The sequence below is a fragment of the Chenopodium quinoa genome, unplaced genomic scaffold (genome assembly GCF_001683475.1).
Source record: "Chenopodium quinoa cultivar QQ74 unplaced genomic scaffold, ASM168347v1, whole genome shotgun sequence".
NCBI classification, from domain to species: domain Eukaryota; kingdom Viridiplantae; phylum Streptophyta; class Magnoliopsida; order Caryophyllales; family Amaranthaceae; genus Chenopodium; species Chenopodium quinoa.
This window is the reverse complement of record NW_018743697.1, coordinates 2,125,156-2,150,816: the sequence shown is the minus strand read 5'-3', so window position 1 is coordinate 2,150,816 and position 25,661 is coordinate 2,125,156. Positions and strand designations below refer to the sequence as shown.

The following is a 25,661-nucleotide window of genomic DNA, read 5'->3' as shown; positions in this document are numbered from 1 at the left end:
ATTATAGGGGATACATCTCGGGGTTATATAATTCCGTTTGGAACCATATATGATCATTAATTGTTGTCATAAATATTCGTAGTATGCTTGAGTTAATGAAATTCTTGCAAGTTGTAAACCGGTAAATTGGCCGTTTAAAGGCAAATTGGGTGGTTCCACCAACCCAGTTGGACTCCCGAAGGATATTAGAGACCATGGTAAACATTTCGGCAATTTTTATCTCCGGACGAAAAAAAATTCAAAATTGAATACTAATATCCACGCTTTTTGACAAATTTTGGAGGTTTCGGGGCCCGGTATCGAAAGTCTTGAAATTGGTTGAGTTAGGAACAGTTCGGGTTGAATTCAGGTCAGATTAGTAACAAGTCAGGTTAAATTCAGGTTTTTACGGGTTAAAACGGGTTTGGGGTCAATTTCGGTTTAATTCAAGTTCGATTCAGGTCAATAATTTACGGGTTACATTCGGGTCGGGTCATCTGCACGTCAGTTCATGTTCGGGTTCGGAACATACTCGGGTCAACTCGGGTCTAGGGTTGGTTTCAGGTCGGGTTTGGGTCACCATTTTTTCGGATTCAGATGGGTCGGTTAATAATCGGGTTTGAGTCGGTAATTCGGGCCGGTTCATCTTTTACAGCTCTAGTAATGATTGCTGTTTAATTTATGTGTTTGTTTTGTTATGCTTTAGAAGTTGACCTCACATTCCGTTAGCAGGTTTAGATTTGCCTGCTGCTCTAAGAATTCCAACATACAAGTATGAAGTGGGATTAGTTTGTTGAACAACGTAAACTTGTACTGGCCAGGTTCCCGAACAACTACAACACCAACTATGCTAGTTTAAGTATACTTTTATCTACTCTCCTAGTGAGGTTGAAAGATGTTCATTGTTCTGCTTACGTCCGAAATTACTTAATTAGCCCAGTACAACTTGTTTTGAAAGCTATAATATGTATAGCTAAACAAAGGTCTTAATTCATATATTTCGTATATGCTAAAAAAATCGAATTTTTGGTGATGTGAAGTGTTAGTTAAAAGTTTCTCAAAAGAATTTTGCCAAATTTTAACATGATAGGGTGATTTTAGTTTGGAGAAGGTGGTTATTATTGATCAATGAAAACGATAACTTATAGAAAGGCACGCGTTTTGCAATTTCAAAAATTGAAACTAAAATGTATTGATTCATAGACAAAAACAATATAGATTGATTCTGTACCACAGCCAGGTACATGCAATGGAAATGAAAAACTATGCAATAATGCAATATGGTATACATTATTTTTGACAAAAAATAATAAAGACTGTCCCTTAAATTTGTAAATTAGGCATCATTTTCCTAGACATTAAGCTGTATTAAATGTAAACTCAATGTTTTTCTTTTACTCAGCACTGTGGAAGATCTAATGGAGGGGGTTCCAAGGTTTGCAGTTCACCAACACCGTTTTCGACCAAGAAGGCCATAGCCAAACCCCACCCAATATGAACATCAAGGTGACAGTGCATCAGCCAAACCCCTGCATGAATAAATAGAGAAGAAAAACAAAGATTAGCATAACCATCATCATAACTAGTATGAAAAAAGAAGTGTACTGTAAGAGATTTAGGAAATTACCTGGATTATCGGCTACAAATCGAATAGCAACCCATCCACCAGGTGTAGTTCCAACTGTATTCCTAAATGGTGGATCAACCAGATTGAATCTGGCAGGATCGGTTTTTGGATTGAAGTTACCCTGACCCGAACCAACAACATAGAAATGGTAACCATGAAGATGCATAGGATGATCTTCAACTGTGACAATATTAGTGTTCTGTAAGATGATTTGTACATGAGATCCAAATTTCAGCCTGTATAGTTTTGTCCCTGAAACAGGTGTCCATAACCCGCGGCTTACATTTCCAGTGTAATCGAATTGCACTGGAGGCACCGGAGGGAAGTCTGTTGTGAAGACACCAGGGGTGTTCTGATACATGGCTTGCAGTATAGAATTTCTCGTTGGCAGTGAGAATGATACGTTGTTCATACTGGCAGTGAACCGAGTGTTGTTAGGTGCTTGGCAACGGAAACTTGGGCGTGAGCAGTTGATTTGTCCGAGGTTGATTGTAAAAAATAGGTTCTCATCAATCCTAGTTGGGACTTCACCTCTGGAGAGGCTCCTAAATCGCGCTGTGAATGCTTTGGCGGTGTTTGTGTCATTCCATACTGGTAGCTGTGGGAGGACTGGCCTTGAAGAACCTCCTCTCTGGTACTCGAGGATTGCAGTTGTGGTGGTGTTGTCATAGGCTACATTAGGAGCACTGGCATAGGCTGTAGCTGCCATGTAGTAGCGGCCTGGTGGTTGGTTAGCCGTGACTAGGACATTGGTTGTTTGTCCTGGCCCTATCATCACAACATTGGTGGTGAAGGGCTTGGTGTAAACTGCATCCGCCTCAACAACTGTCATTTGGTGGTTGGCTATTGAAAAAAAGAGTTGTTGATTGAGTGCAGCGTTGATGATCCGGAGAAGAAATGTTTCACCAGCTCTTACAGGGAATATTGTTGTATCTGCATCATAATCGAAGCTGTCATCAGTAAAAAAATATTACTCCTATCAAGTACCAGATCACTTAAACTGCAGTAATCAACCTGTTTCTGACAAGGGAAGATCGTCGTACCTTGACTAGAGCAGGGGTAGAGATCACCAGGTTGACCGTTGATAGTGTATGCATCAGATACATTTGGAGCAGCTCCTGTAACCATAGACTGTTGAAGGACTTGCATTGGATCTCTGTTCCACCATTCCCCTGTCAAACTCGAAAATTTTAGTCCCTTGTAACTCTCCGTTTTTATGTTACAAATTAAATGTGCATATAAGTTTAGGGGATTTATCTTACCTAGAAGTACAGGAAATTCTTTTGCTGGCCTTCGGAAGGGATATGAAGATCCTAGCTTCGGGTATATCACTAGAGCTCCATATACAGTGGCTCGAAGCCATTTGCTATGAGCGTGCCACCATAACGTCCCCTCTTGGTCTTCGATGGTGAACCTGTATGTATAGGTTTGTCCTGGCCTTATAGGACATTGTGTAACAAACTCTGGCCCGTCTGCCCATGGTGATCTCATTTGACGTACTCCATGCCTAAATTAAACATTTATAAACATGTTAAATTTTCGGTATCATTAAGCTTAACACATTTTACACCTATATAGGTCCTTAGAGAGTTTACCAGTGGAGGGTGATGTTGTATCTGCCTCTATTAGTAGCTTTGATGATTAGGGTGTCTCCGTTTCGTACCTCCAGGGTTGGTCCCGGAAACTGACCATTTACGGTCATAATAACTTGGTTGTTGCACAGCCTCTTCTCTGGCTTCGGTTGAATCTGTTTTCATCATACAAATATATTTAGTTAGTAAATGAACAACAATTGATGCATGAAAATAATTCATACAACAAAGTTACTTAGGAGACTTATTCACTTATAGAGTAGAATACATACAACAAAGTTATGATAATGTATCTTCGCGCTAGCTAAGTCAGCCGCGAATGCCAAAAAAAACAAACAATCCCAAGAAGAGGCCACATTTTGTGTTGCTCAACTTCATCTTGGTTCTTACACTCTATCCTTTGCTAGAGTGAAAGTTGTGGTAATAAAGTTGTGTGAGTAGTATGAAGAAAAGTGTTGGATATATATACACACGTACATAACATACGATGATACGAAGTCATAACCTAATACTATACTTTAAAATAAAGCATGAAAAATGAGATGAAAATATAATGTAAGAGTTTAATTAATATGTATATTAGGTCCAAATCAACTGCTTAGTCCAACCATAACGAAGATTTGGTGCACCAATTATCCCTGACTATATTAAAGATGGAATATATATGCGTAAGTAGAGGTTGGTCCAAGTTTACAGAAAGATTAGTGTAAATTTGACTTCTAATTATCTTAATTTAATTTATTTATTTTTACCTCAATCTTTGAATTGTTCTAAGAATGGTAATTTTTCCTTTGACCAAGTGTTGCGATTCAGGTGTTCTTAGAAATAAATTAATTAAGTTTATTAAAAGCGATCTTGCTAACGAGCCCCCGGGGCGTAAGATAAGGATAAATTATATTGGTTGAAATGGTATTAAGTTAGGAATTCATGACAAAATCATACGTCGTTCGGTGTAATTAATGTTAATTTAACTCTAATATTTGCACTTTAATTCTCTTATCTAACGTCCCGGGGGCGCTCATTAGCTTTAAAATATGTACACATTGATCAAATGAGGTAAAGGTCATTTTAACAAATTCAAAGGCTTAGCTTTTTCATATTCTTTTGTTCATATTGACTTGTTCCCACATTATCCATTGCCGTAAGAGACGACTTTAAAGTAGTCTTCTTGTTTCTGCATGTTAGATTGTTAGCAAGTATATTTTAAAAATAAATAAAAAATAATAAAATAATAAAAAATAAAAATGAAAAAACACCTTTGTAATACAAAGTTTTGGGGTTGTGATTATAGACGCAACACATGCACAAATCGTGCTTAACAGGATTCGAGTCATTTTAATTTAGAATCTAGGTAGATGATGAATTATTTATTTATGGTCGATGAATTAATAGTTTTAGGAAAAAAAATAACCATTATCAAGCATAGGGTTATAGCTAAGGTTGAATACTTGAGTTACTCTATATATGCTGGCTATCGTACGTCAAGTGATTTATTGTGAGATAATTAACCAATTTCATTCATGTTAACCATTGCATTTGGAATCAACTTACTTTCACCGGCTTAATTGGCTCAATATTATACCCAGCTCTAATCATGTGTATGTATAAGTCTAATGTCGTTCATGGTGAAGACATAATAACTACGATAAAGGATACTAAATTAAGTATTAGAGTTATTCATCGATAATTATATACTTTCATCAATGTACATCAAGCCAATTGAGCTACATACAAGACTATCTTTTTGTAACCATTGACATATCTCGAGTGTTGAGCCTAGCACAAGGTACATAGGATGTATAATAAACACTCTATCTCAATTTTGACTGATTTAAAGTCACTGGTGACTTACCTATGGTTAAAATAAATAAAAAATTTGTTTGCCTAACCTCACCAATCACTAAAGAGTATCTAACCTAAGCAGATCATGCGTTATGTTGACATATAAACTTATTTATTTAATTTACATGAAACTGATTGTATGTATTTGGTTTATATTTACACTTGTTTAGTTGACCTTCCTTAATTTGATCTTAATTTAAAAAAATTAAGAAACTCCAGCTAACCTTAAAGACTTTTGGACGTATGCAACACGAAATAAACAAGAAATTTTGTTATTGACAATCTAATTAAGGTAACGGTTTTAGGTATCTTTTTGGCTTTTGGTTGTGCCAGCAACTCCAACGACTATAATCTTATTTTAACGAAATTTTTTGGGTTTTTGTTAACTTTTGTTGAAATTTTATCACTGACTATTTGTTCGTTAATTGACTTATGAAGTTTCCAAATGTTTGGAAATTTCAATGATCTTAGTGGACTTGATGTCATTAAGCTAAGTATCCATGAAAAATCAATCGTGCCACTAATCTTAAGAAATTTGTGGTTATTGAAAGGAATATTTGTTGACAATCACTCCATCTTATAGTTTTTTTTTATGATAATTGCTAGATTATTATCTTCTACGATACATGTAATGGGATAATTGCTACCATTAAGGAAAAAGATAAATGAATCTGTTTATACCATATTTGTTGATATGGTGTAATCTTTTACAATAACTTGCCAATTTGTCATGTGTTGGCTAAGTAGGTACGGAGTAGCTAGTAAGGAGTGTCAATGTGATGCTATTTTTCTTTGAAAAAATTGACAAATTTTCTTGCAAAAAGTCATTGGAGCCTTATTTTGGTGTAATAAAGACATTATCGTAGATTTAGACGTGATCTGATCTCAAGTCTTGGATAAGAATCTTATTTGGGACTTTGTCAATTGTCATCAACTACCCACTTATTCCTATTTCCATGCTAATGACCCCTCTAGTTCTTAGGTGACTGTCATTGAACTATCTCTACTTGCTGCTTACGAGTATAGAGTGATGTCAGATTGGCCAGCTAAGGAGCATACAAGTTCATGATTGTGGATTTCTGCTCCACAGCCAGAATCGGATGACTCTGTTAATTAATACAGTATCAATCGCGGCATGTTGATTAGGTACTCCAGTTATCTTTTAGTCCTCCAATTCCTATGGATGGAGTCATGGAGATGTGCTCCTAGGATTATCTTTGGGAAATATTAACTTGAATGAGTCCTGCATTGTCGGAAATAAAGGTGTTCAATGTTCATTGAGCCAGCGAAGGCCAAGGTGCTCAGGCAATTCGTGCAAGTGATTCTTGATGAATTTGGAGGAAGAATTTATGTAAGCAAGGCCTTGACAAGGAAGAGCATCAGTGGTCAGAAAATGAGCAACGAGTCTCCCTCTGCTAAGCTGCAAACAAAAATAACAGCAACAAGAAGTCCAAATCATAAATGTGGTTCTGCAACTGCATTCCATGGCAATTTGGTAAATTATTCAAGAAGTAAGATATAAAGTACAGTAAATTTACAGAAAGGCATCATGTATTAGGAATAGTGGAGTACCAAGAAAATCTTTCTTGGCATGAAAAAATCATGTAAAATTGTTAAACTATCATTCAAAAAAATTATTGACAAAGCTCATTTCCGAAAAAAATTTGAAGTTACAAGCCTCTATTTTCTTTTCTTTTCTCTTTTTTTTCTGCTGTCAAAAAGAACTAAAGAAAAATGTGATTCCTATTGTTCTTTAATGTACATGATTCAAGCTCGAAATTCTCCTATTGAGAAACATGCCAATTAGATTGGGAACTTGTATCAAGAAGAAAAAAACGCACATGGTGCCTGGATAATGAAGTTCCCTTAGGGTAATTAAAGAATGAAGGCAGGAGGCTCAATGTGCCAAGGCAACAAACATACCAACCAAACAAATGACCCAACACAACTGTCAAGAGTGAGCTAAGCAAAGTACTTGGTTACTTGCACCTCATATTTGCTGCTTTACAGTCTCCAACAGCTTAAGCTTGGAGTCACATATTTGTAGAAAAGTCGACATCATCTTATGTTGGCCTTTAAATGTCTTCCTGGCAACATCTGTTGGACTCCAGGACTTGATTCCTTGGAAGATTCGGTCACCCAGTTCTCCTTCGTCTGCAGTAGACCACAATTCTATAAGAGCTTGGTATACTTTTCCAGGACCTTCATTTGGGTCACTCGTGAGGGAGGAGAGCATATGGTCCACTGCTTCATCTTCTGTTTTATTGACCTCTTCTTTCAACCATTCCACAACCACTTCTATAATGCTATACAGAGACAAAACTGAATCCCGGATGGTCTGAGATAACACAGAAGTTGAACCATCTGTGGGTCCAATTTTCTTTTTCTTCTTGCCACAAGGAATAGATGAGCGAACATAAGATTGGAGTATTAGACAATGCCAAGCAACAGGTTCTGCAATCAATTGCACCAAAACTGGCAGATCGCCTCCTGGAGAACAAACCTTGGGACCTGTTATTCTGACCTTTTGTACTATACACTTCTGTAGCAAAGAATTTACTAGATGCCAAAGTGATGTACTCCCTTCAGCTCTTGGAAGCACGGATTCATGGGAGCTCAAGTTCCATGCGTTCAAAAATACAGCGAAGTTCACCCAATCTATCAAGTCTGAGCCCAAAGCCTGCGCCAAATGCCGACACAGGAAAAAGTTTAAATAAAAAATTAATAATCATAAATAAATAAATTTTTTTAAAAAAAAAACAACACAGCAGATTTTACCCATTCGATCAAGCTAATCCCTCTGCCCTTAATTGTTTTTAATGATAGGGTTGGCACAGATATAAATGGTGGACATTGTTTATGAAAGAGTGGGCCACTTGGTTTTTCTTAGGGGGTGAATAATAAATAAAATGATTTGGACATCTACACCAAGCAAGTGTGCAAAACATAATGGGAAGAAGAAAGTATACTCCTATATACATAAGTCCAATGACTGTCAACATAAAGTAAAAAAATGCCATTCACAAGACAGGGCATCTCTTATTCAAATAACATGATATGTAGTACTTTTTTTAATATGGATGATAGATACCCTGCTATACTCAATAGATCATTATAGCTTTGACAATTCATATTAGATAATCCTGAAATAATGTAGTATATTATTATAGCTTTCAATCCAGTAGAGGCACATGCTACCACATGTATCATAGTTCCAGAGAGAGGGGCAGTATCAGAAGCAGTTGCACAGATAATAAACAAGAACGAAGATTATAATAATACAGACCTCCAAAGGTCTCTGACCCTCTGCAACATCAAGCACAACTTTCACAGCCTCGTCAACAGAACAGCCAAGGATCTTCACATAGCGCTCCAACAACGATTTCATCTCCAAGGAGAAGGTAGAATCAGACACAGACCCATTAACATCTATGTTCTCCTTACTAGAAGCTGACACACACTGCACAGACAAATATATCATCCGAGGAAGAAGAGATCTCCTCTCAACATTTTCTCGCACATTTGTTTCCCATTCTCTACAATGATCCTGCATTATAGCTCAAAGGACCAAATCAGTACATATAATCATAAATAAAAGTACCATCATGAGCAGCAAAAAGTGTTTATACCAAGTTTTCCATTGGATGTTTGAGTTCTTCAAAGGGTCCTGAAATCAAAGGAACACATTAATAATTTTATTATGATAATTACATCCATCTTACAAGACTCAAACAGAGTCACATGAAGGAAAGCATTGGCAGCAACATAGCAATAACCTATAAGAGCCTAGTCAACAGTCACAAGCTATAAAAAGGAAGCTCATAAAGCCATTTCTGGTTGCTGAAAAGTTGGAGAAACATACACGGCAGACATTAACATCTATAACGGCAACCAGACTTTTGTTTTACAATTTGCATGAAAGCGAAAAAAAGTGTCAATTAGAAAAGAAAAAAAAATATATCACAGTTCACTGCTGGTCAAAGAGCATGATGCACTAACCTAAAAGATAATCCTTTTTTGGAGTTGGGGTCCACCAAGGCCTTAATTGTAATTCTTCATTGAATGTCAATGATTGACACAACGTATCATTAGCAAGCTCAAGAGCTTGAGTTCCACATTTCAAGGATTCAAAAACACCCTGTGAAGAAAACATGTCACTGACACATAAGAAATATCAGCATGTAGCTAAGGGCACGTCCTGCAGGAAATATTACCTCTTCCTCCTCAATGTTGTTGGCTTTCTCCTTCAGCTTTAAAATAGATGATTCAAGTCGTGCAATCAGATATTGGTTAGAATGTTGCAATTGTTCTTTAAACTGCACAAACTCAATAACCTGAAACATAGGCAGCAGAAGCAACACTTGTTAGGCCAAAAATATTAAAAGTCCCAACCCCGATAATATTTTCTATTTTCAGGCTCTCCACAGTCTACAGTTCTACACCTACTTTGTAGAATCATGAAATACTTTTACCTAAAGCACCCATAACTTTAACCTACAATCCAATCCCGTACAACAAATACTCCAGATTTAATACAGGCAATAGTCACACAAAAAGAGCAAGATGAATTAGGGCAGCAAGCCAGCAACAAAAGTTATAGGCGTATATAATTGAACAGAATTACAGAACTGAGCCTAAAAACATGTGCCAAAATTAATCACAAGGATGTTGAACTGTGCCGGTGCACCAAGTGTTATAAAGTGAATTTAAGCAGGGAAACATATTCAGAATTTGAAATAGCACATATGCACGTGCCGCAAAGGATGTTGAACTGTGCCGGTGCACCAAGTGTTATAAAGTGAATTTAAGCAGAGAAACACATTCAGAATTTGAAATAGCACATATGCACGTGCCACAAAAAAACACACACACACACACACACACACACCCAAAAAAAAAAAAAAAAAAAAAAAAAAGAGGATGACAGAGGTGAGAGTGGAGCACCAATAACCAAAAGACATTGCTGAAGCAAAACTAAAATAAGCACAGCTAGATAAAAGCTTACCTTTGAATAATTACGATGTCGATAAGCAAGAAAGGTAAGATCTGCAGATTCCCTAAGATGGTCATCCATAAATTTCAGGTAGTCCTTCAAAAGATCATTTAAAGCTTCCCAAAGAGGAGATAACAACAGCTGTGGCAGGATTTGATGTGAGAGAGACTCTAACAGGATATTTTTCACATCCAGAGTACGAAACCTAAAATATTGACACAATTCTCATAGTCAAAAAACATTCTGTAAAATACATATAAACTATATTGTGGCACTCCATCAACCTAATCACAATAAAAGGAGTTTTTGGCTCTGACTAAATTACTAACCATTCATAGGCTACAGGAAGCGCACCCAAGTGAGAATACAAATGTAGCAATATTATCTTATACTGCGATACAAATCTGTACATTAAAACAAAAAATTCCATGGTCAGCTCCACATTCTACCAAATATTCAGTAGACGAGAGTAAGTCTGGTACAGCATAATTTAGTCAGGGAGTGGATCCAAAGAAATCAAACTATGAAGTATGATTTAATATGTAACTACATAAATTTTTATTGATTTGTTGAGGTAACCAATCATCTGAAAAAATATTGAGCACATTCACACTATGAAGCATTCATAGGATATACAAAGAGTTCTCAGAAACTTGGGGGGGGGGGATACAAGGGAAATGCTACATATCCGCAACAAGTTGTAGTAGCAATTTTATAAGTAAATTTGCATTTATGCATGGATTACAGCACTTAAAATTATGCAACAAATTCTAATTATGTATAAATAATAAAATGAGTAGGAGAAATTAAGGAATTTCAAGAGAATCAAATTTATAACTAAAATTAATAAATAAAAAGAAAACCAGAAAACCTGAATGATGAAAAACTGACCTCCTGATATTTAATCCTAGTTCCAGCATCATAACAATCTCTAACAAATACCCAATCTTTCCAGTTCTCCAATATAACTGAAAGCAGCGACAAAGGTATTGAAAAGATCAGCTTGACTGGACTAGCAACAGCATGATATAGGATCAATATTGGTAAGGAACACACGTCACAAACAAACAAGTATAATTGCCTAACAATAAAGCAAAGCAAATCTGAGGGACTGGACTAACAACAGCATGATATAGGATCAATATTGGTAAGGAACACACGTCACAAACAAACAAGTATGATTGCCTAACAATAAAGCAAAGCAAATCTAACATTTCCTATATGTGGAATGGAATATGATAAAACAGGGGAAATGGAACTCCAAGGTCCATTGTGACTTAAGTCCATATAAACAAGGAAAGTATTGATTATGTAGCAAAATTTGAGTTTGAGAAGATTAAACTTAAAAGAGAGAGAGAGAGAGAGAGAGAGAGAGAGAGAGAGAGAGAGAGAGAGAGAGAGAGAGAGAGAGAGAGAGAGAGAAACTATGAAAATTTCTCCCTTGACCCACCAAACCCCACTCTCACACCCACCCCCAACCTCCATTCAAATCCATCCATCAACCACCTTCCAGTCTCCAGCAACCACTAACCACAAGGAAAGAAATCAATAGTTGCTAGTAGAAAAAAAAAGCCTCATCAAGTAAGAAAATGAAAAGGGTGGTGATGAGAAGAGGGATAAGGACTGAAGAGAATTGGGGAGGTGTAAGAAAAGAGAAAATTCGAGAGCCCGACTTAGCCACAAAACTGGTTGTCCACAGTGAATGAGGTTCAGTAAAAGGTTCTCCGACCACTGACGATTTGAGTGGTCAGACAAAGCAGGGGTAGAAAACATGATCTTCTCTTATTCTTTTACGGAACACTTTTCAAAAAGCTAATTTCCTTAATTATTTACATTTTTAATTCTCTGGTGGACCATTCAATGAGCATAATCAGTCCAAATTCATCTGTAGTTCGGATTACAGGACCAAAATTTCCTCCGTTTCTTTAAAATCCAGAACACTTTGCAATTTATAATTTTATATAGCCAAATGTACAATGAACAATAACATTTGAGCACGGAAACAAACAAAGTAAAGCACAATAATCACACATGCCTTAATACATGCAACTATTCCCATAACACCCCAGCCCCCCCCCCCCAAAGGAATACAAACTCATTGTGGAAGACTTACTTGGACCAATATATTGGAAGCCATGTGAAAAAGATCTTCACCATGCATACTCTCTTGTGGATCCAAATCCTTTGAAAGAGGAAGGTTTTTACGATAAATATTAATCATCTTCACTGCCAAACTTTCAAGTTCTGGGACAAATAGAAGATAGCCAATAAGAAAAATCCTCCTCCATCCAAATATGTTGCAAAATTAGAAGGGGGGGGGGGGCACAGAGATTAAAAAAAGTGGGAAACAAATGAGAGAGACCACAAAAACTAAGTGAATTACCCACAAATAAAAAAGAAATTGAGGTGATGTCAACAAAGGTATATTGGATATTAGCAATAAGAAAGAAGATATTGAATTTCTTTATTAAATAATGACGCAATATTTGTGAAACTTCCTTAAAAAGAAAATTGCTGCAATTTCAAATAACGGGTGAAGCTATTGCTTAAACCACCCATTTTAAATGACAAATGGGAAAGACAGGAAGACACACCAGCATCAGGGAGCTTGTATGTGATGCCAATTTGCAATTGTAACTTCTGGAGACTGATTGCCAGACCGAGAGATTTTGTTGGTACCATAGACGTGGATACAGAGCTCTCTTTGAGCTTTTCCAGCAAGTCCATTTTCTCATCGGGAGTTAAAATGTCAAGAAATACTTCAACATCAGAGCAGAAGCAAGCTAAGTAGCCAAATCTGCATCATTATAACCATGAAAAGCTGAAACAATATACCAAGCTGTATTTTCAAAAAAGTAATACAGTGCTAACGGAGCAAACAAGCCACACCAAGCTATCAATTTAGAGTAGAATGAAGCAATTTTAACACAACGCATAGAAAATTGAAATGACTGATAGTTGCTACAGAGATCCAGACCAAACAGCTGCGTTTACTGAAAACAAAATACAATATCCCTCACTCTAAAATCAGAATAGGCATTCATACAAATATGTTTCCACAAAAAGGAAATAGAAGGGGTAAAAAAACAACTTGAATCCTGTCACAAATTTTAACTTCTCTGTTTCTGAAACTCTAAGAAAAATGGCACTTTTCCTTAAGATTGCTAATATTATTTTATATATTCAAGGCCTTTCTCCAAAAGTTTAAGTTTCCTAATTCTCTAATTTTTGCTCTATCATGTTTCCATGGGTAGTAATATCCACCTATATCCAACACAACTTTACTGTTATGCAACAAAAATAGATAGGAGTAAAAAGCCCAATCATATCATTCTTTATCTATATCAATTTCTTAGAGAACACCCCCATATCAATTTCTAGCCAGCTCAATCTGTATCTTAGAGATTTCTTAGTACTTCTAAGGGTCACTAGAAGAAAGAAAAAGGAAAAAAAAAATTAACAAAAAAAAGGTTTCTCCTCTATCATCACTTAATTAGGAAAATAATTGATAAGTTCAGACAGTCAATTTATTTATAAGTGCAACATTTTGACTTTAACACTACTCACATAATACCCTTTGACCATCATTTGATAAAGGAATGAAAACTATAGCCATGTGGGGTCTTGTTAGAATTTTCTTGATATATACTTTCAAAATATCAAATTTTTATTAGTGTTGAAGTAGTGCGTTGGCAAACGTGAAAGTCCAAATGTTGCATTAAATAAAAATAAAAGAGGAAGTAATATAAATACACACCTAGAAAAGTATAGCACCAAGGCATCAATAAGTTTCTCCTTAGCACCAATACCATGTAGGAGTTTCCTCCTCTCAATTTCAAGATAAGCAAGAGATGGGCCCCTCTTAGAATCATCACTAGCTTCTGTCTCTAATTTTCTAACAAAAGCTGATGCATCTTGGATACGAGAATTGAACTGCAAAATTACAACAAATAAGTTCTTGTCAGTCAAACTGATCCGAAGCAGTAATAGTATCAGCAAATATAAGAGTGATTAAATACATAACTGGAAGATTCTTCTAACTATTACTTTCTACATCCCATAAAAAAACCTACACAATTGCCATTATGGAGCATCCCAAAACAAAACTATAGCCTTTTTCAGTCCTACTGATTTTTTTCTCTCTAATCAAACACTTTCTCTCTTTCATGCTCTCTAAACACAATTTCAATATTTTTAATCTACATTTAATAAACTTTATATGCATCAGCTCCATGCTAATCCCAAATTAACTTACTTATCTGACTATCTGGTCACTGAAAGCTGATAAAAAGAAGTTCAAGAATGATAATACTCAGAAATCATAGAGAAGCTAACGTACCATATCATCTGTTATATGAGGAAGCTTATTGACAGATCCTGGGGGACACCTTGGTTCACTAGTTACCCCATTGCACCAACTTTGATCATCCTCAAGCAAACAACCTAAATAATGAAGGAAACACTCCCAGTCGTCGGGACTGCCAGGTCAAAAGAGCAATGAGGTTAAATAGTGAAAAAGAGATGTTAAAAAACACAAAAGCAAAGGACCACATAATAGCACAATACTGAGCTAAAGCACAAAAATAAATTTAAAAAAAAAAAAAAAAGTCCAGCCTCAGCCCTTGAGACCTCAGCTATATAGGCAACTTAAAATCCTTTAGAAAAGCTAAAAAAAGAGAGGTGACAGTCAGCACATAAGAAAACACTAATTAACAGTGAATTGCATTCTACTAAGCAATGACAATGTAATGATAACACTAAAACAGAGTCCACAAGCATACCACATTTCTAGGATTTTCTGGAATGTACTGGCTGCGGCAGCATTGTCACCTGACTGAGCAAGAAGTCTACCCTGCCAGCTTAAGTAAAACAGAACAAATAAGAAATCGAATGCAAGAAAATCAAAAGAGCTTCAATGTCTATGTTAACAATTTTTTAACCTAAGAGGTAATATTATGCATGCTAAACAACAGACACGAAGATTTACTACACAGAACTTTGCAATTCATAGTTTCAAAGGTCTCAATTTATTATACGCCAAGGATTTTTTGCAGAGCGGCAGGAACATTCTTACTAAAACAATTAACTGGGGACAGTTTCAAGCATTTTCGTAATAAAAGCAATAGAAAGATCACAAAGCTTCAGATAACAATATGAGGAAATTAATTCACCAAGCACCATAGTCAATAGACAAAATAACAAAGCACAAGAAAAAAAGCTTCAGAAAATACCTGCAAGCGAAGTCGATCAACTTCAATCAGAATCAGGGATCCTAATTTTCCTGATAAGACCTCTAAAGCATCGCCATACTTGCCTTGCTGTTCCAGCACGGAAATGTACACAATAAGAGCTGCAAGATATGTAAATCATTCAGTACAAAAGACCAGACAAGCTACATGATTTATCATTCAGACATATGAAAAGATATCACAAACAGACCTTCAGGTTCATGCAAGCTATGAGAGGCAATGTGTTTTTTAAGTAAGCCTTCAGCTAATCCTAACAACTTCTCTCCGCCCTGGCCACAGCTAACCTGTTAAGCGAAGAAAACAAATTGGTCAGCTGGAAAACATATATCTAATAACCATTGGCTTGTTTATAAGGATAATAACACATCAGTTTTTATCCTTTTAATCATAGCATATATTCTCAGATATAGAATGCATCAACCTCATCAAACATACCAGAAAAATCCAATTTCCAATATTTCAATAGTATTCAGTCTGAACAAATCAGAAAAATCCTCAAGCATACCAGATTACCAGCAAGAAAAAAGAAAATGAATTACAGTATAAAATATTCAGAAAAGCGTCAAAGAGTAACCTGCAACTGTATGCTACAAACAGCCCAAAGCAAGAACCTCTCTTCACCAACAAGCTTGTACATTTTAATAGCTGTCTGGGAAAAAAGGAAGAAAATATTAAGCCGGAAGAATCACATACCCCTAAAGCCAAGAATGGAGATTCAAACAAAAATTAATGGTGGCCTAAGAAAACATCAACCTGTTGCTGCTTCACATATGCATATTCACGAACATAACAATTGAAAAGTCCCATCATTAACTCCAAATTATTTGGAATTCTGCCACATGCATAATCATACAAGCTAGTAGCCAGATCCACTGTTCAAATAAGAGAAGACATGTCAGACAACACAATTGCAGCATTTAGCAATAAGCATCAAAACCCATACTTACAGCGATCAAGCCTTTGAAAGACAATCTGAAGCGTGCTGAGTGTAAGATCATCCATTAACAAGGACACATTTTTATGCAACAATTCCTTAGCTTCCATACAAATAGACAATGCTTCTTCATGTTTCCCCATTCTTTCCAGAATAAGAGCTTTAAGTGCCTGTAGATGTTTCAAGACATTTCTTCAATTGGTTTGGCAGACCACAAGAAAGATAAATTTTGAAAAGTTACCGAAATTTATACCAGTAACAAACTAAGAACAAAAGGGAACATCACATGGTTACGCATGTGAGGGTTAACATAAAGATCTTACTCGAGCAACATTGACAAGTTATTAAAAGAAAACATGCAACACAGTAAACAGCAATACAATCCTCATAAATTTGAATTTGTTGTAAAACATATGATTTCCTTAAACTGACATACTATACCCACTTTCCTGTAAGCTTAAGAAGTCCAGTCCGATACCGAGGCATTGCAGGGATATAAATACTACAATCTGACAACAATTGTACACATTCCACATGACAATCAGAATGAGCAATTGAATCTAATGTCACACATTCCACTCTGAAATCACTATTTTTCTAATAAAGATGAATAGTAATAAAAACCAATCTACCAAAGGATAACAGTGCCAATATTTATCCAAAGGTTCTTGCTATCAAATCAACATGACTTTTCAAGTTTTTCTCAATAAAACCATTTCACAAAACATAAAATCTTCGACGAAAACAAAAATCTTGATCAAAACCCCACATAACCCAATAGTATATTAATGTGCACTCTATCATTTATACCGAAATCAGAGACATCAAACACAATTTCGTTCAATTAACACATTCAATTCAAATAACCCACAATTAAAAACATAATTAACAAACATAATCTCATACAATGAACAAATAATACCCAAGAAAAACCCTAAAAACAGTTAAAAATTAAGAATGAGATAATTTACAAGGAAAAAAGCTGACCATTGCATAAGGAAGATTGGGATACTTGTTGAGAAGAGTAGAAGAGAGTTTGAGTGCATTTTTATACTGTCGTGAATCAATCGCATCCCAAACGGGTCGGACTTTTCGCTCCGGTATGCCGCCGGCATAACCAAATTTTCCGGCGAGTGAACTCGACATCGAAGAAATCGTTTCTGCTAATTTTTGAGATTGTTGATGGTAGAAAGAAAATGGGGGAAGAGAATTTGTGAAGAAATTGGGAAGAGATGAGAGAATTGAGAAATGCCGGCTAGTTTATCGAATATGATGGTTGAGAGTTGAGACTGAGTGTGAAAACTGAAATGGGAAAACCTAATTTTGGGGATGAAGAGGAAATTTGGATTAGTCTTGAAAGGGAAGGTGGTGTGTCACCTAACTCGCATTTTTATGGGTGTTGGCCTTTGGGTTAGCCTAGGCTCGGGGCAAATAGAAAATCCTTTCTTACACTCGTAATCAATCTCTATAAACTATAGGTATCAATTTGGATGGTTATGTTAGTCTCGATGAGATCGAGTTGGATCTATTTTAAATTTGAGTCATGCTTAATTATTATATCTAAACAAGTCCAAAATTGAATTGAGTTTTGTTCAAGTCGATCGGGTCAGTTTTTAATACCTCTAGAACCGTTAGTACGTTGTCTATGAGGTACTTTAAACGGATCCAGGGGCTTACCTGAGCCTTAGCCCCGCAATGCCCATATTTTTTTTAGAAACAATGCCCAGATTTTGATATCATATAAATTAAATATCTTGTTCAAATATTTAAGTTTTAGTAGTGGTTTAGTTGGTTAGTTACTTCTTGCATAGATTTGGAAGGTCAAGGGTTCAATCTCTCTTATTTGCACATTTTTGGCCCGATCTAAAAAAAAAAATTAAATTGGATTTGCCTTTGATTACCATGTAGGGTGGAGTGTCAAGACGAAGCAAGTATCACAAGTAGTACATGCATGTTGTTGTAAATGCACTTTAAGAATAGTTTTGATCTTTGTATATAGTGGTATTGAAATTATTGATATTGTTACAATGATTCCACACATTTTTGTCTTCTCTCGCCGACCTTGCTATGAGTTTGTTTATTGCATGTCGTGAATATTGTAGTGAGTACTTCCTCTTGTCACCACCACCAATTTTATTAATCTTTACAAAATATCAGTAGTTGCTACGAGAATCTCACACACCACAAATATACAACTTGAAAATAACACAATATTAGTGTATTTGGGTTGGGCACACTAACTTAAGCAACTGGATTAACTCAAATCCACAAACTAATTAAATAATATAAGTTTAATTAGGAGAGATTTTACAATTGTTTTTACAAAAAATCACCTGAAATCGGGAGGACAACTTTAACCACTTGAGCTACCCCTCACTCTCACACGATCATCCATCTTAAGTTAGATCAATACTTCTTTGATAATTACCTAATTTTATGAAATCCACGAGCATATGTTTCATGATAGACAACCCTACAAATTGATTGCATTTTAAACTAAAAAGAATGGCAAAATATAAAACTTTGTACTACGCATAAAGAAAAGAAAAGGCATTACCCTAATTACGATCAAGAATAAGAAACAAAGTATTTACAACAAATTTCTTAAATCTTTTTTCATACTCAACCACAAATATAAAAAGCAAATCACGCTTGACCTAGGCCTTGTTTGGAAGAAAGCTGAAAGCTGAAGCTGATTGAGTTAGCTGATTTTGACTAGCTGATTTGACTAACTTATTGTATTAACTGATTATATAAAAGTGTTTGGTAAATAGTTGATAGCTTAAAGGTGATTGAGTATGTGAAATGACCAATTAGCTAATTTTGGGGTAGGTAATTTAGAAAGGATTTTAAATTAAATGAGGTTATAAATGTCATTTCACAATAATTAATGAATAAGCTAATTAAAAAAGCTCCTAAAATGAGCTTTTTCAAAAAGAGCTTATTTAGTGGAATAAGCTCTTTAAATAAGCTTACTACCAAACACTTGTGTTAGCTTGTTTGACTAGTCAATTAGCTAAAGTTAGTCAAATAAGCTAATATACTCCCAATAAGCTTACTACCAAACAGGGCCCTAATCTCTTTTAAGAAGAGAGTGTTAAGTGATTAGTTACTTGTAACCTGTGTATTCTAAAGAAGCAACTACCACAAGGCACAAACGAATCAAAACCAAAAAAATCATCCACATTGCGAAACAAACAAAAAATTATCCTAAATTAGCCCATAATATGGGTTAGGAAAAAGGTACAAGTACTATTTTGTAATCAATAAATACTGTCTATCATGTCAAGTGCAAACTTCTTCGCGGGTCGTCGTCTTTATACGCCTTAAATTTTCTCTCTCCTTTTTTCCACCGGAATTTCAATGCACCACCTTCTATAACCTCCGTTCTTCCGCCGTCGATCGTCGTTTCCCGGCGAAATTTTTCTCTCTCCTCAATATTCGATTCAATTATCTGTTTCTCTCTCCTGGTTCGTGATCTCGCAGCTCACTGATTTCTCATTGTAGCATTAATATTTGAATTTCAGTTGATTGTACTTGTTTTGGAATTTTTGTGGAATTTAGGGTTTTTTTGGATTTTGATTTTGTTGATTTTTTTTTTGGATTTGGAGGATAAGGTGATTAATTGGGAAGAAAATGATGGGCTCTGAGAATGAAGAGGGAGCCCATCCTCTTGCTCCTAATGAAGAAATGGAAACCCTAGTTTTGGATGATCCATTATCATCTTCTAAATCGTTTGCTAATTACAAGAGTGCTTTGACTACTTTATCTGATTCGCATAATAATCATCCTTTATCGTCCTCGATTGTGGCGGAACCTGTTGATTCAGATCCATTGTTGTTTCCTCTACAAGAGGAGGATCAAATTAGAAATAAAGATGTTGATTTTAGCTCGCATTTTGAGGATTCTGATTACTCTGATGTGTTTGATAGTCCAATTACTGGGGGTGTTAATGGTGGGGGTGTCAATGGGGTTGGGAGCCCGAAAGTGAATTCCGGGAGTAGTTCGGACTCGTTGAGTTCTTTGGGTGCTGATTATTTGAACATTAAGGTTTCGAACCCCCAGAAAGAGCAGGAGTTATCGTCGAATTCGATTGTTCCTGGGGGAAACACTTATGTGACTTATTTGATCACTACGAAGACTAATATGAGGGGGTTTGGTGGGACGGAGTTTAGCGTTAGGAGGAGGTTTAGGGACGTGGTGACATTAGCGGATAGGTTATCGGAGTCTTATAGAGGGTTTTTTATACCTCCCAGGCCTGATAAGAGTGTGGTGGAGAGTCAAGTTATGCACAAGCAGGAGTTTGTTGAGCAGAGAAGAGTGGCACTGGAGAAGTATTTGAGGAAATTAGCTGCTCATCCTGTCCTTAGGACGAGTGAAGAGTTGAGAATGTTTTTGCAAGTGCAGGGGAAGCTTCCCTTGCAGACGAGCACAGATGTAGCATCGAGGATGCTAGATGGGGCTGTTAATTTACCAAAACAATTATTTGGGGATTCTAGGAGTGTTGTCACTCCACATGAGGCAGTTCAGCCTGCTAAAGGAGGAAGGGATTTGCTGAGGTTGTTTAGAGAGCTAAAACAGTCTGTCACAAATGACTGGGGAAATTCGAGGCCACCAGCTGTTGAGGAAGACAAGGAGTTTATGGAGAAGAAAGAAAAGCTCTTTGATTTCGAAACCCGCCTCACGGATGTTTCTAAGCAGGTCAATTTGCATTTTCAACTTCTTTTGTTACTCGTTGGTTGCTCACACTTTCATTTATAATGATTTACAGAAGTTTTCCTTTCCTAATGCTTAGCTATCTAATTATTTACAGGCTGAATCGCTGGTCAAAGCTCAGCAAGATATGGGAGATACAATGGGAGAGTTGGGGTTATCATTTATCAAGCTGACAAAATTTGAGAATGAGGCAGCAATTCTTGATACTCAAAGGAAACGTGCTGCTGAAATGAAGAACATAGCAACAGCTACAGTCAGAGGCAGCAGAATGTATAGGGAGTTAAATGCTAAAACAGTGAAGAACCTGGTATCTCCTATTCTGCCTTTTAATTAATGCTTACTGGCTTACTGCAGTTTCTATTATTCTATATTGATGGGGTTTTGCTTGACAATCAATTTTGGACATATAAAAGCTGTCCTCTGGTGCCTATTTACTGACTTTCTAATGCATAAACTCTATCTAGAAAAAATCATTCCAATCGTAGGCGTTGTAGTTTGTACAGTTAAAGAGCTTAGATGCCTTAGAATTATGCTGATAACTTGCTTGTTTTTGTGTTTTACAGGAAACCCTTCATGGATATCTTGGAGCTATGTTAGCTGCTCACAATGCGTATTCAGATCGTGCAAATGCGTTGTTGACTGTTCAGACACTTCTATCAGAGGTATCCTCTTTGCAATCGAAAGCTGACAAACTTGAGGCTGCATCATCTAGAGTCTTTGGTGGTGATAAGACCAGAAATCACAAGCTGGAAGAGTTAAAGGAAACCATGAAAATCACTGAAGACTCAAAAAACTATGCAGTCAGAGAGTATGAGCGAATTAAGGTATGGAATCAGTCTAAATCATGGTCCAAGTTAAGTTGCTCATTGGAATTAAACAATTTCCATACAAACTAGCATTGCGTACATCTGAGTGCATGTTATATCTGTACCTTGTCGCGTAACTACCAGCTTTGCATGGTGCCCTTTGAATCAAACATCTTGCATTCTTATGTGGCTTCAGCTATTTAACAGCTTCCAGATTTTCTAATCATTCCCCCTTTTAGATATATTGAGTGTATCTCATGATTTCTTTTGTAGAACTACCATTTCTAGTGCATTGCAGCAGTGGTTTTGCTGATTGTTTCAGCAAGCAATGTTTCTATTCTGCTAAAATATTTGTGGTAGGCTTGGCGTAGTGGTGAAGAATATGTAATTGATGCTCTGTGATAGTGGTGGTTACCTTGTGAGAAATTTGTTAGTTTTGCCCAGTTTGATTCAATTTAGAATATTTGTGGTAACCATTGATGAAAAGTAGTTATAATTTTAAAGGACTATATGCCGTAAGGTAGGGGTTGGAACCAGTGATGAAGAAAAGTAATGAATTTAAACGCTTTGTGGTCCTGTTCTAGAGAAGGAAGTTGTAGTAGTTTATCTATATGGGTATGTTGTTTGTAGACATGGTTGAAAATTGAAATTTGGAATTCTCTTTGTGGTCTTTTACTGGAGAAGCAGGTTACAATTGTGATGTTATTTATTATTCTATCTAGTTACAATGCTCTCAGACATGGTGAAGATGGTACTAGGGCTGGAGAATTAAAGGTTTCCAGAGGCAAATGTTGGTCATTGTCTCCTTATGTACCAATCATTGATGAGAGTTATAGCTCTGTAGTTGAAATTTCTGGATGGCCAATGATTTCTGAAGCTATAATCTATATGACTATATCACTAAAAAGCTTGGTTAAATATGGTGGTTTGTTATTTTAAAAGAAGTTATTGACTAATCATATTGTATACAACACTATGTGGCTCTTTTGCAGTTTGATGGTATTTTGTGTTCTGATTTCGGATTTGCATCTGTTTTGTTTGTCAGTAAGATCAACAGTGGCTTTACTTTTTAATGGCTTGTTTAGTATAAGAGATAAGGTTATCCATACCACACTATCCATGTGAAACATGCAGTCTGTGGGTTTTTGGGATGTCACAGCTTAAGAAATTTGTAGAGTACACCTTGATAGTCTAGAGAATTTCATTACATCTTTTTAAATTTTTCGGCTTGGGGTTGTCTCATTTATAAGTTTCCAAATACTTAGCCCAGTTAGATACATGCTCTCATTTTAATATTCTTGTGACAAATTTGTTGGGTAAATTGTTTGTAATATTATTGTTTTCCTAACCATAATAATTGTTGAGACTAAAATAATGCTGGTATATCTGCAGGAAAATAATAGGACTGAACTTGAAAGACTCGAAAGGGAAAAACATACTGATTTTCTGAAAATGTTGAAGGGGTTTGTAAATGATCAGGTAGATCCTCCTTGCTCTTCCTTGTAATGTGTAATTTTGATTTTGTTATATTTCTTTGTTGAGTGTGATGATCCTCTGTTTCATTACCCCTTGTCTTTCTTGCTTTGCATGGGATAAATCAGGTTTCAGAAACTCGAAATTTATCACTTGGTGCACATTTTGGATTTCAGATGTACACCATATAGTCATACCCTCCTCACTGCTGAGAGGGTATTTTCTTGAACCCTATGAAAAGGTGCAATCATTTTAGTAACTGGGTGCTCAAATGGGTTATGTTTAGGAGAGAGATGCTAAATTGGGAGGCTTTCATTGTAAGAGCTTTTCACTCTTTGTTTTCTGAAGCAGTTTGGTCCTGTAAAGAAATCCTCACCTGAACTAAGCAGTAAATGGATGAGGGGCTGCGAAATCTTGGCCTGATCGTCTTTTCTTTGGTTGCTGTATCGATCATCTAACTACCTCCGTGTCATATTATGTGCAACATTTACTAAAAATGGTTGCTACACCTTATGTTCAAGTGTGCAACAAATACTCTTTCCTTTTTAAGTTTTCATACTACCTCCGTTACAGGTTATGTGCAACGATTTGACATAAAGCAGAGAGGAAAAATGTCTAATCGTTGCACATAACCTGTAACGGAGGTAGTACCTTTCTATCTCTTCCCTCATCACATGCATCTCTATCTTTCTCTCTCCATTTAACACTCACAAACAAATTTTGCCTAGGAGTCCATGCCCAAGACCTTTGTTGCACATAATATGAAACGGAGGTAGTAAATATTATTTGAGTGAAAGTCTGGGACTCATGGAGTCTCATAATTGGAGTTTTTTCTCAAGACTTTTGATTCAACGTTGGATCTCACAGTTAAAGGTAGAGAAGTGTGTTTTGTATTCTTTTGATCCTGCTCACCATTAAAGATGTCAAGACCAGAATTTAGAGGAAGAGGTTTCTTTTGGTAGATTCATTGTCCAAAGCATTATTGATAAGTAGCAACTGATAGGTAGTAAAGAGCTTCTAATTCTAGTAGTAAGAGGAAGAATGCGGCATTTTTAAAGAAGTCAACAGATGACCATACATGCCCCCTCTACTTCTCCAGGTTCATTTTTGGGTACTCTTGTAGACAATCTTGTTTTTTTTGGGATGATTACATCTGGCTGCTGTTCTGATTGCAGTCTGATTCGAGGACTACGAATGAATTATCTTCTCCTTATCAATACACAATATACCCTTTTGTTTTAAGATCTTTATTCTTTGTTCGGTTTGCTCCAATTCTGCAAAGATGAGCATGTGATCTGTTTGTCTCTGTGTCTAAGCATAGCTTGCTTTTGTACCAGTCTGAGCATCTGGTATTTCACCTATTCCCTTCCACTTTGAAAGGACATTCTTCTTCTCCAAATGATAGTAGATTAGGGGATGCATGTAGCCATATGAGTGTGGATTATGGAGTATGTTATTGATCATATTGATTGCCTGGTGGGAGCCGTATATTACAGAACTAATGATGTGCTGTTGATGGTATAGGCTCTAAATGATTTTTGGGATGGTAAATGGCTATATAAATCAATGTTGCTGCCCTTTTGCTTTTCATTGGGGGGTTTGGTGTTGGTGGGGGGTGGGGGAGGTTTGTAAATGGCTTTTGGAGTTGCTTTTGTATGGCTGGGGTGTGAGGGGAGCCATGGTGGTGACTGTGTCTATGACCCTTTATTTTTATAGGTATCAGAAGAGGAGAATTGCTCCTGCTGTTGAAACATGAGGTTAACCTCTCTATCTCACTCACACACGCACACCCAAACAATACAAACATACACTCAGAGAAACATATACAGGGTACAAGAAAATATTTCCATGTATTTTATGTGTTTTTGCGAGTTGTGACACAACTCATATATCTCTTTTATAAAAAAAATATATACTTCTTGAATTTCAGTTAGTGATTTGAATGACTCATTCATAACGTGTCTTATGTTCTTGCATCAATTTATTTTTATGGCTTTGAACTGCCAAGCAAAGTTATGGTCTGAGACAATGTTTGTTGTTGTGATTTGAATAGGTAAGCTCTGCTGAGAAAATGGCTAATCTGTGGTCAAAGGTTGCAGAAGATACCAGAGGATATGTAAAAGATAGTTCCTAAGTGTAAGAGTATATAGCTGTAACGCAAAAAAGAGTTTCTTCTTGTGTCTTCCATATTTTTACTTCCCACTGTCTAATCAAGAACAAAACAAGTTCATATCACACACAGAAAATTGGGAGCCCATAATATAGCTTTTAGGAACTCAGATCAGTTGATGTGTTCACTGGAATTTGTTCTGTAAACCCTGTAAAAAAAAAAAAAAAAGTTCCACGCATGGCAGGATTATTTTTTTTAGCCTGATTGCATTTTGAACATCTGACATACTAATAAGAAATTACAAGGATGGCCTGATTTTCAACAAGGGCAATCTGATCAA

At 36.2% G+C, this 25,661-nt stretch overlaps 2 protein-coding genes and 1 pseudogene across 3 annotated transcripts; 1 reads left to right on the top strand and 2 right to left on the bottom strand.

Moving 5' to 3' along the window:
- Positions 1-1,175: 1,175 nt before the first annotated feature.
- LOC110684159 lies at positions 1,176-3,615 on the bottom strand (annotated as a pseudogene).
- A 3,025-nt stretch (positions 3,616-6,640) lies between these two features.
- Positions 6,641-17,597, bottom strand: LOC110684157 (N-terminal acetyltransferase B complex auxiliary subunit NAA25-like). Of its 2 annotated transcripts, XM_021860568.1 has the most exons (19): positions 17,204-17,597; positions 16,230-16,386; positions 16,036-16,154; positions 15,857-15,931; positions 15,473-15,566; positions 15,265-15,383; positions 14,815-14,885; positions 14,373-14,511; positions 13,791-13,966; positions 12,628-12,830; positions 12,147-12,277; positions 10,925-11,001; positions 10,363-10,437; positions 10,046-10,238; positions 9,255-9,374; positions 9,040-9,178; positions 8,670-8,707; positions 8,327-8,587; positions 6,641-7,720 (listed from the first exon to the last, which is right to left on the bottom strand). In XM_021860568.1, exons 1-19 carry the CDS (start codon positions 17,360-17,362, stop codon positions 7,031-7,033), a joined length of 3,036 nt encoding a protein of 1,011 aa, XP_021716260.1. In that variant the 5' UTR covers positions 17,363-17,597; the 3' UTR covers positions 6,641-7,030. The 2 variants fall into 2 exon arrangements, with proteins under 2 accessions (XP_021716260.1, XP_021716261.1); XM_021860569.1 differs by lacking the exons at positions 16,230-16,386; positions 17,204-17,597 and having other exon boundaries at positions 7,031-7,720; positions 15,857-15,927; positions 16,036-16,128.
- A 1,814-nt stretch (positions 17,598-19,411) lies between these two features.
- LOC110684155 (sorting nexin 2B-like) lies at positions 19,412-25,661 on the top strand. The gene is made up of 5 exons (XM_021860565.1): positions 19,412-20,917; positions 21,030-21,239; positions 21,496-21,756; positions 23,131-23,217; positions 25,265-25,661. Exons 1-5 carry the CDS (start codon positions 19,853-19,855, stop codon positions 25,343-25,345), a joined length of 1,704 nt encoding a protein of 567 aa, XP_021716257.1. The 5' UTR covers positions 19,412-19,852; the 3' UTR covers positions 25,346-25,661.

Bases quoted from the DNA above. Each gene is read 5' to 3' on its own strand.
- LOC110684157 (XM_021860568.1), bottom strand. From the start codon at position 17,362: ATGTCGAGTTCACTCGCCGGAAAATTTGGTTATGCCGGCGGCATACCG. The intron at 14,886-15,264 runs GTATTTTCTGAA...TTAAGCTGGCAG, and splicing joins TTGATCGACTTCGCTTGCAG to GGTAGACTTCTTGCTCAGTC. The intron at 10,239-10,362 runs GTTAGTAATTTA...TCAATATTTTAG, and splicing joins CTTCCTGTAGCCTATGAATG to GTTTCGTACTCTGGATGTGA.
- LOC110684155 (XM_021860565.1), top strand. From the start codon at position 19,853: ATGATGGGCTCTGAGAATGAAGAGGGAGCCCATCCTCTTGCTCCTAAT. The intron at 20,918-21,029 runs GTCAATTTGCAT...AATTATTTACAG, and splicing joins TCACGGATGTTTCTAAGCAG to GCTGAATCGCTGGTCAAAGC. The intron at 23,218-25,264 runs GTAGATCCTCCT...TGATTTGAATAG, and splicing joins AGGGGTTTGTAAATGATCAG to GTAAGCTCTGCTGAGAAAAT.